The sequence below is a fragment of the Nomascus leucogenys genome, chromosome 15 (assembly GCF_006542625.1).
Source record: "Nomascus leucogenys isolate Asia chromosome 15, Asia_NLE_v1, whole genome shotgun sequence".
Taxonomy (NCBI): Eukaryota; Metazoa; Chordata; class Mammalia; order Primates; family Hylobatidae; genus Nomascus; species Nomascus leucogenys.
In genome coordinates, this window is record NC_044395.1 from 23,428,781 (window position 1) to 23,445,622 (window position 16,842).

Below are 16,842 nucleotides of genomic sequence, written 5' to 3' on the forward strand. Positions count from 1 at the left end.
GTAATCCCAGCTACTCAGGAGGCTGAGGCAGGAGAATCACTTGAACCTGGGAGGTGGAGGTTGCAGTGAGTAGAGATTGCACCACTGCACTCCAGCCTGGGCAACAGAGAGAGACTCCGTCTCAAAAAGAGATGTTGGCTTCCACTTTGCTTGCCCTTTCTCACTCTACGGCCTTCTTGCTCTGAGAGAAGCCAGCTGCCATGTTGAGAGCTGCCCATGAAGTCCTTGTGGCAGGAATTGTTGTCTCTGGCCAACAGCTGGCAAGGACTTGAGGTCTGCCAATAGCCATAAGAGTGAGCTTGGAAGTGAATCCTCTAGTCAAGCCTTGAGATGACTGCAGTCCTGGCCCACACCTTGAGTGTAGCTTGTGGAGACCCTGGGCCAGAGGCACCCAGCTAAGCTGCACCCAGATCCTTGGCCCAAAGAAACTGAGAAAATGTCATTTTAAGCCACCAGATTTTGGAGTCATTTCTTACATGGCAATTGATAACTAATGCATTGGGTTCCTCTAATGTTCATCCTAAAGAACCTACTGGGGACACACACCTATGGTGCTGGGAATTCTAAGTGTAGCATTAGGACCTATCAAAACATGGCCAGGATTGGCAGCAGAAGGCAACACTAGAATAGGGACCAGCCTGACCTGTTTCTGGCCTCTGATCCTCCAGCCCTGGAGCTCCTACCAGCGCTGCAGTGAGCTGCTTCAGGAATGGGATCAACAGGGGGCAGGCAGCAGCCCGGTCCCTGAGAGAAGTGGTGACTGTTCCATAGAATATGTCTCCAGGGTAATTCTCCAAACACACAGGGCTTCCTGAGGCAATCATCTAGGATGAAAAAGCACTGAGTTCCGTGCTTGGTCCCCGCCTGTCCCACGTGGTTGCCTTGGGAGTCTCCTTCTGAGGCCCCCTATCAAAGATGGAAATACAGATCTCCTTAGCCAAGTCCAGTCCAGGGATCAGTACCTGGGTGTGCAGGAGCTGGAGGCGGCTCCACTCCCGTCAGTACTGCAGCTGACCCAGGGCCCTAGCCAAGAAGTTGTATCTCTCCCTCACCACCCCCTGAAACTCATCAGAGAGACGCTGAACCACCTAGAACACAGGGAACGTAATGGCCAAGTTAAGATGAGCCTTCTTTCTTTCTTCTCGCTCCCCTTCTGGCACATCCACGGTTCCTTGAGCCCACCTACCCCTGAATATTACATTGCCCCGAAGAGCCACATCTGATGACATGGGAGGATGTGCTCATCACATGTGGGGCCCTTGTCAGCCTCAAAGCCTCACCTTCCTGGGGTGGTTCCAGACCTGTGGGCTCTAATTCCTGCTTTGCTGCAGCTGCATCTCCTCCTCCTTGCCCTGCAGCCAGCCATCTGCTTGCCTAAGCTTTTCTGCTGCCTGCCCTAAACTCTGCAGGACCTTCTGCACACCCAGCACCACCTGTGCCTCCTGCTCCCACTCCTCTCTGTCTGCTGCAAATGGCAGAGAAAAGGGCCACATGGCAGCGACCACCACCAGGGGTAGGGAGGAGAAGAAAAGACAATAGATTATCGGAGTTGGGAAACCTGCCGGGTAAGAGCCAGGGTGTGGCTGAGCCTGGGAGAGCCAAGCACATTCAGAGGGCAGAAGGGGCTCCCCATGGGGCAGCTATCTGTGGTGATGCACTCCCTGGAGATTTTTGCTGTGGGGATCTGAGCCTAGGAGATGCTTTCCCACCTTGAGAGAGCAGGCCCCGCTTTGGGCTGCTGTGTGTGCTCAGAGCCCTGGCTCTTCTCTGCGTCTCCTGCAGGTAGCGGGACTCAAGGGCGTGGCAGGCCTCCTCTGCAGCCCTCAGCTATGTAGGACAGAAGGGACAAAGGAATGGGCCTTGGAGGGGAAGGCAGGAGTTCTGGGTGGGGCTCCTGTTGGCTCCTCCTCCCCTACCTCCATCCTGCTTAGATCTTTAGGGGTGACTGAAATCTTGGGCCTGGGGCTGTCTTCTCTGAGATGGATTTCATTCCCATGGGTGGGGGAGAAAAGGACTCCAACTTTCAAAGAGAAAACTGCAATCTTGGCAGATGGGTGGGGACGGTGAGGTGGTGCCTCTGGGCCTCACCTGCTGCTCAGCACCATTTCCTGCTGTGAAGTGGAGTTCCTGGTTCAGGTGCCCCAGCTGTTCCAGTAGCCGCTCCTCCTCCTGTTCTGGCGGCACCAGTACTGCTCCCGGGCTCTCAACTCCCACTCCAGGATGTCCAGCTACAATATCCAGCCTGTTTAGGGCTTACTGGCTTTTTCTGCTCATGGCCCCACGTGGTCCGGCTGTAGATCCCCAAAGCTTCACAGGACAATGGTCCTCCCTGACCTTGGGTATCCATGACTAAACTTGGTGAGGCCATCAACTTGGTTTTATTTTATTTTTTTATTTTTATGTTTTTTGAGACGGAGTCTCGCATTGTTGCCGAGGCTGGAGGGCAGTGGCGCAATCTCAGCTCACTGCAACCTCTGCCTCCCAGGTTCAAGCGATTCTCCTGACTCAGCCTCCCTAGTAGCTGGGATTAAAGGTGCCTGCCACCACACCTGGCTAATATTTTTGTAGAGACGGGGTTTTACCACGTTGGCCGGGCTGTTCTCGACCTCCTGACCTCAGGTGATCCTCCCATCTCTGCCTCCCGACAACGTGGTTTTAGCTAGAAAAATAACCATACATTTTCTTCAAGTTCCCTGGTTCCTCCCTCCCTCCTGGTGGCACCTGCTCCAGAGTCCCCCATGCCTCCTGCCCCTACCCTTCTCTTCCGAAGCCCAGAGGAGACAGGCACGTGGAGACAGGCACGTGGCGGCAGGAAATTGTTCTCACCCCCCTGATATCGTGAAGACATACTGACCTGTGAAACAGTGGTGTCAGGGCTAGAATTGAAATTTCTTGGCTTCTAACAAGAACCTTTTATTTATTGCATACCTTTTATCACAGTTTCTGAAACGTAACTAGACTAAGAATGTATGGGGGCCCTAAATCTTTTTCATTTTGGTGGAGATCTGCCAATGGCTGAATTACTGCAATAACCTCCTGATGGGGCTTCCTGAGCTAATCTGGCCCAACTTCCATCCATCCTCTGCACAGCTGCCAGGGAGAGCTTTCTAGAACGCTGACTGTACATACACACACATAAGCATAAAAATAAATGGGAGGAGGTGTGCCAACTTTTGAAGTGGCTGGGTTTGGTGGGAGAGACGGGGAGAGGTAAAGAGTGCCTGGATGGGGACGCCATGGGGTGTTGACTGTGGGTAGAGGAAGAGGAATAGGCAGGAGAGCTTTTGCTTCTTCACTGACATACTTTAAAAATGTATGAGTGACTTATGTTTTGTATTGTTTCATATTTTCTAAATTTTAAAGTCTTGCATTTATATTTGATTATATCCCATGTCTGAGAACCCTTCAGCAGCTCCCTGTGGCTTTCATAATAGAAGACACATTTCTCATACTTGCTGCCTTTGCATTTGCTTTCCCTAAGGCTGGAGTGACTTTCTCTGCCGTCTCTCTGCTGCCTGCATTACCTCATTTGGGAAGCCTTGAGCTCTCCTGTGTGTGTTGAGATGCTCTCCCCTGAGCTTTCCTAACACCCTTGTGAACCACCCACTGTGTTTGGGACCCATGGCCAGCCAGTTCCTTGGGAGCCCTATCTAGTTGTCCTTGTATCTCAATGCCTAACATGTTGCCTGGAACACAGCTCTCAATATGTAGTTGCTGAGTGAATGAATGAATGAATGAATGAATAAATGAATACAATAAACCCCCCTACATACCAGACCAGGGTCTCTCACTCCCCGAGGTAAGGCCTCCAGCATCTGGACAATGGGCACCACCACTCTGGCAGAGGGATCTGTTTGAGCTCCAATGACGGGACCAGGCTTCCCAGTCCAGGGATCTATGGCTTGAGCCCCAATCGAGATTGGGGTTAGACCTGTGGGATGCCAAGACCACCACTGGCTTTAAAAACCAGAGATGGGGAAGGAAGGAAGGGGCAGTCATAGGAAGAAAGACGCATGGCAAAAAAGAAGCCAGAAGAGCCCCTGACCTCCTTTTACCCTTCAAGGGGCTCTAAGCTGGGTTATAGGGCTCCTGGTGGCCACAGCCCTGGCGTGGGGGTGGGTGGTGTGTTTCTGAAGTGCTGGTCTTTGAAAGGACCCAATAATCTAGGGGAGGCATACATGATTTATGGACCTGGGGTTTTGGAATCTCTGGGCACCTTTAATTTTGGGTCTCAGCAGCCCTAGCAGAAGATCAGAATGACCCCTTCCCTTGGCTCATGGGTACCCCTCCTGAGCTTTAGGGGGTTTTCTCTCCCATAAACTAAGTCACATTCCTGAGCTCTCAGAGGTCCCAAGTTCTCTCGTACCTTTGCCATTAGTGTCTTCCATTGAGCCTGCCAGGGGTGTGGCATCGCCAGAATTCTCATCATGCTCCATGCCCAGGATAGGCACCATGAGCCCTGAGCCCTCAGGATCTGGGATCTCCATTCCATACAGGGTTGGGACCCACAGCTCTGTCCCAGGATAGCGCATCATTCCTAACACCGGGGGAGAGGGAGTGAAGAGGAGGAGTTGAGGGTTAAGCATCACCCTGAAGTCTTTCCAGGTTCAAAGTACTACATCCCTGACCAGAGAGGCTTCCCTGCAAACACTGCATTTGTTTTCTTTAGGCTCAACTTAGCATTCTGAATTCAGAAAGGAAGAAAGGACAATGCCCTAATGGCCTGTTTTGGAAGAAGCGAGTGGGAGTTGAGTGGCATCAGACCTTTTGAGAAGCTGAGAACAACTTCTAAAAGAAGGGGGCTTGTATTCTTGAGCACCTGCCATTCCTCAGAATCTGAACTCAGGGCTCCGTAGAAGTTATATTTCACTCAGTCTTACAACACAAGCTATAAAGTATGCACGATTTTTTTTTTTTTTTTTTTGTGATAGAGTCTCACCCTGTCACCCAGGCTGGAGTACAATTATGTGATCTCAGCTCATTGCAACCTCTACCTCCTGGGTTCAAGCAATTCTTCTGCCTCAGCCCCCCAAGTAGCTGAGATTACAGGTTCCCACCACCATGCCTGGCTATTTTTTGTATTTTTAGTAGAGACAGGGTTTCACCATATTGATCAAGCTGGTCTCGAACTCCTGATCTCAAGCAATCCACCTGCCTTGACCTCCCAAAGTGCTGGGATTACAGGCGTGAGCCACCGTGCCCGGCCAGTATGCATGATTTTACTCTTCCTTTTAAAAGATGGTAAAACGTGGCAGGGAGGGGTTAGTATTAATAACTTGTCCAAGGTCAAAGAGTTAAGAAATTGTGGGGCAGGTCTTCAAACTCAAGTCAATTCTGACCTGGTTCTTTTTGTTTTGTTGTTATTTGTGGGAAAAGGGTAATTTCTAGAAAGAGTGAGATAAATGCCAGGAAGATGCCACTCCTACTTCTCCTTGCCTTTCCTTGTATCAGGGCTGTCAGGCGGAGGTGGAGTCGTGGGATGGGCTCCTTTCTTGCGTTTATTCGTGGGAAGTGGAAGATTGCTGCAGAATGAAGGTGAGAAGGGATTGAGGACTCAGGAGATTCAGGCTTTGCAGCTAGAGGACCCCAGCTGGGCAACTCATTTAACTCTCTGAATGTCAGGTTTCCCACTCTAAAATGGGTGTCATAGCACCTGTTAGTGGTGTTTCATGAGCCATGAAGTAACAAGAGAATGTACGCTCCATAACATAAACTCAATGGCATTGGCAAGAAATGAAGACAGGGATGCAGTCAAGCACTCATGGGGTAGGGGTATGAAGTCATGGAGTTCCTTCTCTCTTCCCTTGGTCACGCGTGTGCAAGGCCAGTAGGGCTGCAGCCCTGTCCCTGAGCTTATGGGCCGAGGAGCATCAAAGCACCAGGTCATTCTGGGCCTGAGATATCGGGGCCTGAGAGCCTCTGGCCCAGATTTGTCCATACCTATCCTGCCACCACTGGCTTCAATGTCATCTGCTGCCGCCAGCTGCCTCTCCAGCCTCTGAGCCTGCTGCAGAACATGGTGCAGAGTCAAGGCCAGTGCCTGTCTCATGTCCTTAATGGCAGCCTCCAGAGTTTCCTGTACACCCGACTCTGGACTCTCCTGGCACTGCTGGAGCACTGCAATCACTCGCCTCTGGGCCACTAGCACATTGGTGTCCAGCAGGGCCTGTGGCCCTCCCATATGGGGCAATGTCTGGCCCTCTCGTCAGGAAGCCCCCCTGGAGCCGGACTGTCTTCCCCCTCAGTGGCTCCACAAAGCTGTCACCAGGCACCATGAGGTTCCCCGAAGCATCTCGCAGCCCTCTCAGTACAAGTAGCTGACCTGGAAGCAAGAAACCAAGAGGGCAAGGTTGGAGAGGGACCCAGCAGGGATGTAGGCAGGTGTGGCATAAGGGAAACTAGGGCACAAGGGTGGAAGTGAGCTGCGGGAGGGAAGGAGGAGGGGGTGAGGGAGGAGGCAGGGGGTGGAGCATGGTGGTGACAGGTGGAGAAATGGTCCTTTTTGATTGAAAAGTGTCCATTAACTTTATAGAACTACCTTGCATCTCTTCCCCTCCTCAGGGGCACCGGAGTAGAGATGGGGAAGGGGAGAGGGAAGGTTGAGGCTAAGAGGCAGAGTGAGGGTGGAAAGAGGGTGGTGGGTGGAGTTTGCAGCTCAGACCAGAACATGGAGAGTGTAGGGGGCTGAGAGGAAGGGGACTGGGAGGCCAGGCCAGGCATGGAGGAGGGAGAGGGAGGACAATGCCGAGGCCTGCCGGGAGACCTGTGTTTTCATCCAACCCGACTCCCAGGATGGGCGAGATGCCTCCTGTGACTGGATCCTCCATGGGGGCCCCCCATCTCCAGAGGGGCCAAGGTCTTGGTGAGAGGATTGCAGTATGTCCCCGCAAGAGTGAGCCACTGCCTCGTTTGAGGGTGCAGAGTCACAGCCAACATGGGCACCTCGATGCCTGTGACGGGGTCTGTCATGAGAGCCCCCAGCGGGGACGTCTTTTTGGCTACAGGACGGGCAGGTGCGTGGCTGGAGGGGAACCTGTGGTGGGACTGGTTGGGTAGGGCACATAAGGCAGGATGGCAGCTTCTGATGTTTGGACGCCACCTGGACAGGGATACAGGGAGCTGTTGGTACCCTTTAATGCACCAGCCTCCCTCAGCCCTGCAGAGCACGGACAGAGGGGCCTTGGGACCTGCCTCCTTTTACCGTGCAGCTCATGGCACCCTCTGTATCCAGCAAGAATGTCAAGGCGAGGAGGGGAAGGAAGTATTTACTACTCTGCTGGTCACCAAGCCCCGCTGTCCAAGGAGAGAGCCCTGCTTCCTGTGCTGTGCTCCCCGGGAGCTCATTCCTGAGAGTCCCAGCAAGCCCTGCCACATCTCTGAAGCCCAGAGCTGAGCTGGGATAGTCAGTGGGCCAGGGGCTCACCGGCATTGGTGTCCACAGTGGGCACCAGGTTAGCTCTCAGCAGATCATATCCCAGGTGTCCAGCCTGGGGCAGCACCCGCCCAGTGTCAGGGTGGATGAAGTAGCCAGGGGGTATGGAGCCTGCGTGGCCGCTGGCTGGAAGCATCACGCAGTTGGGGCCAGGGACCATCAACTTGGTGACGGGGTTCACACTGATGCCATCAGCACCAGGAGGGCCTGCTGGGGCTGCAGGAAAGCAAGCATTGCCTGCTCAGCCCTGGGCTGGGGGCCGGGGGGAAGGGAACATGTGGGGACTCCCTTGGCTGGTGACTGGAAGGAGCTGGTGAGAACTCCTCCCCAGCCTCCACAGACATTGTGCTCCTGAGGGGCAGGGGTCTCATCTTTGCTGAGTCCAGGGCAGGATTCCACGTGCCATTGTGATATCATTGCGCAGGCCAGCAGAGCCTGGAAGAGCCTTGGAAATGGTGGTGACAGGCTACAGGGGGGCTATGGGATTCCCAGGACTCAGCAGGCCTGCGAGTCCCCAAGACAGGTTCATCATTTCCCAAACTTGGCCATTTGCCTTCATCTGCCAGGCTTTTATTTTCAGGAAGTGCCTCCGGATCTATAAAGCTATGACTTGCCATGGCTTTGTTTCTTCCTTGGTTCTTCCCACGTTGGAGGCTCCTTCTTCTTTTGGGCAGGCACTGCATGAGAAGCCCCTCCCGACCTTGGGGTGTCCACTGTGTTTTGCCGTCTTCTACATCTCCTCCCCTGCTGGGTGTCTGGGGGTGGAGCTGGAGTTTCTACAGGGCTGGTCGCCCTGATTCAGAGCCAGGTTTCCTAGGGGGCCCTGGCTGAGGCTCAAGCAAAGCTCACCCGGCCGCAGTAGCTCCGCCCCAGTGCCGGTGCCCAGAATGCCCCAGGCCGTCAGGCGGTGACCCTCCTGCAGCACCACCTGGGACAGGTGGCCCAGCACAGTGTCCAGCCAGGGAACTGCCCTGCAGGGGCACAGGAGCAATCAGGGGTGGGAAAAGGACGTTTTGTTTTGGCCAGTTCTGGGACCTCATGCAGCCACACTCACTCCTCCCCATTTCATGTCTCCCTAAGTCTGATCCAGGTTGGCCAGGTCCACACCTTTCTGGGTTCTGCCCAGCCGGAGAGGACTTCTCTGACCCGGAGCCCCTCTGTGCTTTCAGCTGCTGCTGAGCCTCCCTCAGCGCCGAGCAGAAAGAGGCCCACTGCTCCTGCCTCCCAAGGAGGTCTTGGCGAAGGAGCTTGAGTTGGTGATGAAGGCTGGCTGCGTACTCGCCTGCCAGGTGCCTCCTCCTGCTGGCCTCCTCTTCTGCAGCCTGGGAAGCTGCCTCAGCAGCCTGGGTCAGAGACAACCCTGCCTGCTCACCTGCAGGCACTACAGCCACCAGGGACAGCAAGCTCGGGGACACCCCGCTCACCTTGGGAACTCCAGAGTTATTCTGGACAGGCATGGCAGCAGCGGCAAAGGGGGTGAGAAATTCCCAGAGATGGTGGGAATTGTAGGTAAAAGCTTTAGGGCCAGGGAGATGGAACAGATTGGGGAGGTGCTGAGGGAGGGAGCCTGGACCTCACTGAGGGGAGGGAGTTGTGTTTGGGCACAGAGACCAGAGAGGAAGGCGTGAACCAAGCCCACCTGCTGCTGCTCCCTCTGCACGCTCCCCAGAAGCCGGTTAGTGGAGGCTGAGAGGCAGCGCCTTGTTCCCCACAGCTGCTGGAGAGAACGGGCTTCACCCAGAAGTTTAAGGTAGAGGAGTTTGAGCTGCGAGAGAGGGTGGATTGAGCGTGTGTGAACTCTGTTCCTGGAGCCACCCAGCCTCTCACTGTTGTGATTGCAGTGCCCCCTGCTGCCAACAGCTGGAGAGACACCAGAACCCTTCCCCGCAACCCCCAACCCAGACACTTGGAAAGAATGAATGAGGATGGACACAGGCTCGTCCCAGCCAGTCTCAGCACGCACATTCTGCTGGGGAAGCCCTGGCCCAGTTTTGGTACTTGGGCTTCTAGTGTATTCTTTTTGCTTCTAATGCCTGTCATCTACTGGCATAAATTTGCTCACCTAGTTGGGCTACCGAGCACTAGGGATGGAGATCTAAGAAGGAACTCCAGTGGTGGCCTTGGTAGAATCCCTATTACTGGTCTGAAGCCCTAGGTTTCATGAAATCAGTTCTAATTTTAATCTGAAATCCTCTATCTCCCCTTCCCATATACTCTTCTTTATTCTGATTTTTTAAGGACTCTATGTCCCATATTCTTTGGACTCTATGTCCCATAACCAACTGTCCTGAAGAGGAGACTCTTTCTAGCCCCATATGTTCCTCCAGTCTTGGGTAGAAGTGTTGCCTGGAGCTGCCAGTTACCTCCTCCTTGGTCTGGCTGAGTTTGGCTGTCACTGACAGAGACTGCCTGAGGAGGATTCCAAAGAAGGCCTCTGTGTCAAACCACTCCAGGTCCACCTGCTCCTCAGCTTCCCAGCTCCCACCTGTGGGGGTTGGGGGGGGGAAGCAGGATTATCCTCCTGAAATGCAAATATGAGCTTCCCTACAGATCTTCCATGCATCTTCTTCCTATAGAGCCTCAACAATCCAGGCACAGTCTTGCTACTGAAAGTGCAGTTCTTGGGTAAGGAGCATCAGTTAGAAATGCAGAATCTCAGGCCTCATCCCAGACCTACTGAAGCAGAAGATCCCCAGGAAATTCATATGCACATTAAAGTTCTAGGAGCACAAACAAATCCCAGTGCTGCTGTCTGAGGACCATGCTGTGAGTAGCAAGGATAGAAGGGGAACCCCTCAGCGTAACATATAATAAATACCTTCTGCAACTTGCTCCTCTAGGTAGTACTGGTGACTGTGTAACTTGGCCACTTTGTACACGGTTATACTATGTTTCTTTTGGAAAGTGTGCTTAGGTGTCTCTTTCCTCCTCTATATTGCCTATGCCTAGTGCCCGGCAGTGTCTAACATACAGTAGCCACTCAGTAAAGATTTTTTGAGCAAATCAGTGGATGAATGTAGAGGAACTGAGCATTGAGCAATCTTGGAAGATGGAAAAAAGAAGCAGGAGCTGGCTAGTTGAATTTGGGAGTGCCTCTGGGATTCTAGCCCACCTGTCACTCACCAGGACCCCCCCTCAACCCTGGGGGCATCAGAGTCTTGGTGAGATGGGCGTCTTCTCATTGACATTATCCCAGTTCTTGGGGAAGTGGAGGCATCGAGGTTGTATTCTTGCTGATGTCTCCTGAAGGTGGGGTGGGGAGCAGCCTTCCGATCCCAGCTCAGGCTGTGACACTGAAACTACGGAGTCCGTAATGGGAGTGGGAAGGGAAGGGCGAGCTGAGAGAGCAGCATTCTTCCTGAAGACTCTGAAAGGAGGCAGGTCGTACTTTGCCATGGTTAGGGAGCACCTCATCCTCTCTTGCTTGGACTAATTGCTTAGGTCTCTGTCGTTTTTCCCCCTCTGATCCATCTCTGTCCTCCACCCTACTGCTAGAGTACAAATAGAAGTTGGACCAGGTTTTCTCACTTGCTGAAAATTCTTATCCCTTGCCTAGGGGTTAGAGTCCAAACTTCTTAGCAGCGCCTGGAGACCATCCCATTTTAGTCTCCCTCCCAGTTCCAGCCTTATCCTTGTCCTCACACCTCAGCTCCAGTCATGGGAAACCCCGTTTGGTTGCCAGAGAAGTTGTGTGTTGTTTCATGCCTATGTCCTTGCTGTGCTCACAATACTCCCCTTCTCATCTCTGTTCCTCCTCCCCAGTGCGTACCCCCTCCTCAACTCACCAACCCTCTGGTAGTACAGGGACCATGTTATATTAATAATTCTCCTATTTCAAACCTCATTCAGGGATCAACTCTTCCGGAAAGTCTGTCCTGACCCCCACTCCCTCCAGGGAGAACAGTCAACTCCTGCCTTGGTGTGCACTCTGGACACGCTTTAGCTAGCTCCATTATGTCTGCTGACATGTATTTGTTTCAAGCCCTGGAGACTTGAAACTGCACCTTTGTCACCTTTGCATCTTAGCAACTATTAGAATGCTTATCATAAACAGGACTGGAAGACCCACTTATAGGGGACTGGAGAGGTGGTCTTGTGGAGTGGTTAAGATGTCGCTTGTCCGGCTTTACTCACCATCAGAAGCAGGCAAAGCCCCAGGAGCAGCACGATCTCCCCCAGGAGTCCTGGCCAGCCAGACCTCTTCAGGGACTGGGGGATCCTGGCGATGCCAGCCTGGATGAGATACTTGGGAGTTGTGGAGGCAAAGGGCCCTTTCCCAAAGCACTGGCCCCCTGGCGGGAGGGCCTGGACATAATGGGTGGAAAGAAATCTGTTCGGTCTTTGTCCCACTGTCTGCCAGAGACTGGCCAGGAGACAGAGTGGGACCCATGCCAGCCAACGCTGACCAAATAGTTGGATGATTGTGTAAACCTGGGGGCTGGGAGGCAGAATCAGAGTTTTCCTGGGAAACTTGTTCATATCAGATGACTCAAATCAGATGACTATCTGTATGAGGGAGCTGTGTGCATGTTCTGGGACTAAGCCAGTACAACCTCTTGGACGTTGTGCTGACAGGGAGATACTAAATGCTGTGTGTGGCACAAACAGCACACCTGGATCAGTGTGGTGGTGCAATGTGCAGGTCACACAGATAAAACCATGCGTAAATGGGCTTGGCAGATGGGGGTGGGGGGGAGACAAAATGGAGGATTGGGAAAGATAGCCAGAGGTCCTAAGCCGCTCAATGCCATTGATGTCCCTGAATACACACTTGTGTTCCCATCCTCCCAACCTTCCCCTCCTTGCACAGCACATGCTGGGTTGCTGTGGAATGAACTTTGGCATTCCAGGACCATGTGTTAGCATTGCGGGAACCTGAAACTGACAGGGACATCAGGGCATCTCCTTCCCTGCAGATCTGTCTGAGCTGGTTATGAGGCAGTATTTATTTATTTTTGAGACGGAGTTTCACTCTTGTTGCCCAGGCTGGAGTGCAGTGGCGTGATCTTGGCTCACTGCAACTTCCACCTCCCGGGTTCAAGCGATTCTCCGGCCTCAGCCTCCCGAGTAGCTGGAATTACAGACGTGCACCACCATGCCCAGCTAATTTTGTATTTTTAGTAGAGACAGGGTTTCTCCATGTTGGTCAGGCTGGTCTCGAACTTCCGACCCAGGTGATCTGCCTGCCTTGGCCTCCCAAAGTGCTGGGATTACAGGTGGGAGCCACCACACCTGGCCTGCAGCAGTATTTTTTAAAGAGAGGGGAAATAATGGGATAATGTCTTAAATGAGGCAAATTATCATAGACAAACCATCTTCTGATGTCAGTTGCTGCTCAGATGAAAGACATAAATGCCCGGCTGTTGGAACTGCTGCAGAAAGAGGCTGAGGCTTTGCTCATAGAGCTGGGACTCCTCAGCCAGGGCCCGAGCGCCCCCAGTCAAATTGCTACAGTGTGTTATAGAAATGGCCCTTGAGGAGAGAGAAAGGAGGGAATACGTTGCCTTTGGGAGTGGTGGCTGATGCAGGGGCATTTCCTCTCTAGGGCCTCCTTGATGATGGGGCTGTGGTCTCTGGACACTCACAGGTCATACTCTGGGTAATGCTCATGAGTCACCAGGAAGGCCAGGGTATCATTAGCTTGGAGGCAGACTGTGGGGTTTCGGCTCTGGGGACAGCAGATCCCCAAGATGTGTGGAGTTGAGGCTCACTGACCAAGAAGAGGCCGGATGTCCTTCCCTAGACTTTCCTAGGTAAGATTCAGAGAATGAGGGAGAGCCGCCACTCTTCAGATGGGTTTGTGCTGGGACCTGGGAAGGGTAGGGGAGGGATAGGAGGGGCAACAGGTGAGCTGCGATGCCCACCTGGATCCTGGTCTGGACACCTGGGATCCCCGAGGGGAAGGCCTAGGGAGTGTAGTAGCTCACCATCTGGTCTGGTCAGGCCCAGGAAGCCAAGCCCTAGAACAAGCAGGGATCCCTCTGACCCTGCAGGGACCGGGGTAAGAGTTTTCCCAAGAGCATGTATACAATCAGTAGCTGTTCAGCCTGGTTTGCACATGGTAGCTTCAACTTTCTGAAACATTGAAGGGGGTCAGAATTTGCATGCACTTCTCACGGAGCCCTCCTTAGGGGAGTGGTTGCCTTGTCAAATCCCAGCTTCTGGTCACGGGACAGAGAACACGCCTGGGTAAGGACAAGGCTTGCATGTGTGTGGCCCCAAGCCGCAGGCCTCCCTGTGGCCTCCATCTGTCCAGCTCTCTTACCATCCATCTTGACCACATAGAGGGGGACAGACTTCTGCCCTAGGTCCAAGTTGCAGAGATGGCCCACAGCACGTGTTGAGGAGGCCAGTCCAGAAGGTAAAAATCCTGGAAACAAAAAGAGCCAGTGTCAGATCTTCCCTCAAGACATGGAGTCACATACTTGCCCAGTAGGAAGGGAGGGTGAACACAGCCCCTTCCCTGAGCTGTGTCTGAGTGTCCTGAAAGGACACAAGGGAGGTGGGGGTGGGAATAGTTCCAAGAACTCAACGGGGCAGGGGCAGCCTGGAGTCATGACCTCTTGGACAGTGTCCCTCTTCTTTCATGAACACAATGATCTCTTATTCGAGGAGTTTTGTAGGATGAAATAAAATCAACAAATGGGCTTTGCTCTGGTTCTAAGCCTCTGATGTTGGTGAGGTGCCAGTGATGTGGGCCAGGAAGCAGCAGCCCCTGGACCCTGCACATAGGCATGTCCTGCATGCTCCCTCTTTGGAGGCAGAAGTCATAGGCCCTGGCTCTGCATGAGGTAGGACCTCAGAGTACTGTACCTGACTCCCCATGCCTTTAGTGACAGAAATCTGTGGGATGCTATCAGGGCAGCGAAGCTGCAAGATGTGTCTCTGTCTCTCTGGGCACAGAGGACTGCACATTCCGCTTGACTGTTGTCCCCAGCACAGGCAGAGCCCCAGGCTTGGGTCATGTCCACGGGCATCTCCTGGTGTGGCACACACCTGCACAAAGACTCAAACTTCTTGGGGACACCTCCCTAGGGAAGGTCTTCCTCATTCTCTCCAGCTGCTTCTAGGAACTGCCTGAGAGTGCAAAGTACTGACCTCTGTATTTCCAGAGAGGGGCCATGGAATGAGCCCAGTGGCTGGAAGGGTGGGCATTTGAATGGGAGGGTGGAGGGGCAGGAGGCCAAGGACATAATAGATGGGCATTCTCCTACCTCGTGGACACAGTGGTCATTCCACTGAGCCTTGGTCAAACATAGCCCCTCCTGATTCCAGGTGGTTCCGCCCTTGCAGCTCCTGTGTTTCCACTGGACACAGCCCATTGGCTCTCCAAAGTCTCAGTGGCCAGGGAGGCAGGGGCACCGACTGTCACTGGGCTGGGGGTGGGGAGGGGGAAGGAGGAGTGCTGGTTCATGTTGGTTGGTTAATACTTGGTTGTGGTGAACCATGCCCAGGTTTTTGGCTGTGACCCTTTTGGAAATGGGCCAGAAGACAAGGGCAGGGGAGGGGAAATGAGCAATAAACAGGGCAGAGGAGGAGTCAGGGGAAGGAGACCAGCCTGTTCTGGTAAGCGTCTGGCCGGTGCTATCATTTCAATAAAAAAAGAGACTTGAGACATTCAGCAAAGGAAGAATTCACACGCACATTTGTTGGCTTACAGAGAGTGTTCCAGTTGGAAGGGCTTGGGCCAGGATGTGTTTTGGAAGTGATCGTGGCAAAGAACAACATAAAGTCTGTCATTGTCTTGGAGAAGGGGAGCCAGGTTTAGCAAATGAAAACACAGGGCACCCAGTTAAACTTGAATTTTAGACAATTTTCTTTTGGTATAACTGTGTCCCATGCAATAGTAAAAAAAAGTTTGTTATTTATCTGAAATTCAAGTTTAACTGGGTACCCTGTATTTTATCTGGCAACCCTATCCCCAAGTCACTTGGAAACCTGAGCCAACCCTGGTCAAGTTACACCTGAGCTGAGTTTGACTTGAGACCAAAACAGTCCTGGAAATGACGCCTGTCCTTGGGCCCCCCTGCCAGAGGACATACCTGGAAAACTCGCCCAGGCCCCTGGCAGACACACGTGTCCTTGCCCTTCTCCGGCTGGGTGGCCTCTGAGCCACAGGGGAAACAGGCATCCTGGCTGGGCCAGGGGTTGAAGAACCGGGGAGGGCAAAGGTGGCAGAAGGAGGCGTTGTGTGGTCCTGCTCCGGAGAGGAAAGTTCCCGGGGGACAGGGAGCAGGTGGTGAGTTAGGACAGAGACTACCTGCAGGGGGACAGCCATGCAGTAATTAGGACTAAGACTTAGCTTCTAGGAGCTGTGGGTCACCCACGATCCCACAGGGGCCCAAGTGGACCCCTGACAGTGTTCTTCTCCCATTAGGGGGCTTCTGAGCCCTAGCCCAGCCCAGGTGTCTCATAAAGCCAGCATCTTCCCCCAGAGCTGTTTTTCTGTTCCTCCCTCCTCAACTATACCCCCAGCCCCTACCCTCTCGGCATCCTGGTGGGTCTAGCTCTTCTTTTGCACAGGGCATCTCATTCCCGCAGTCCTGAGGGTTCTCCATGCTCAGGCATGTGGCACTCTGGAGGGCACAGCAGAAGACAGCTATGGAAGCCCACGTCACTGGGGTGCCCTCAAAGGGGAGCATCCTCACTCTTGGGTGGGGTGACAGTGGCAGAGAGATAGGTAGGCACAGAAGTGAGAGGGTGGACAGATGCTGAGAAAGACTGCTGGGGAGGCAGATGGAGAGTTAGAAGGGAGCAAAACACAGACGCCCAGTGCCAGCAACACTATGAGAAAACAAGATGAGGGTGGCGGAACAGGAGAGGCACAGGGACATGCGGACCCAGGATCCCAATGCAGCGAGAAATGCCCAGGAAGGGCAGCCTCTGCCACCCATGGGAGCTCTGGGATGCACTCACTGAATATCTCATGAAGATGAAATCTGAGATATGGATCCTCTGAGCAGCTTTGGCCTAGACAACTTAAGTGTCTCCACTCTCTTTTTCCTACCTCCCTGTCCTCCGGGAACTTTCCTTTCTGGAGGAATGCCTCCATCTGCCGCCTCTGCTCTCCACGGTTCTTCTCTATCTCCTATCTCCTTTTGCTTCCTAGAGAAGCTGGTGGGGTGTGTGTGCATGCGTGTGTATAACTGGGCTTAGTGGAGGGCAAGGGACATCTCAGTTCCCTTCTTCTGCAAGGCAAAGCCGGCCAGATTCCTTTAAGTACTCTCTGTGTGTGAAATGCTGCAGGAGAGATGCAAAGGAAATAAAACCCGAGGCTTCTGCCTTTGGTGTGTGTACAGCCAGGTTTCAGAGACCCATATGGTTTTGGCTTTAGAAAGGATGTTGGAGATTATTTAGTTCTCTTCTCCCAGTTTATAAAGGAGAAGACTGCGGTCCAGAAAGACTGAAAA

At 53.2% G+C, this 16,842-nt stretch overlaps 1 protein-coding gene across 1 annotated transcript; it reads right to left on the reverse strand.

Moving 5' to 3' along the window:
* Positions 1 to 7,557: 7,557 nt before the first annotated feature.
* On the reverse strand, positions 7,558 to 12,815 carry LOC100597467. Its single transcript, XM_030829013.1, has 6 exons — positions 12,745 to 12,815; positions 10,556 to 10,731; positions 9,796 to 9,917; positions 9,072 to 9,197; positions 8,282 to 8,403; positions 7,558 to 7,648 (listed from the first exon to the last, which is right to left on the reverse strand). The coding sequence occupies exons 2-6, from the start codon at positions 10,581 to 10,583 to the stop codon at positions 7,624 to 7,626; spliced, it is 423 nt and encodes a 140-aa protein (XP_030684873.1). The 5' UTR covers positions 10,584 to 10,731; positions 12,745 to 12,815; the 3' UTR covers positions 7,558 to 7,623.
* Between the last annotated feature and the right edge of the window lie 4,027 nt (positions 12,816 to 16,842).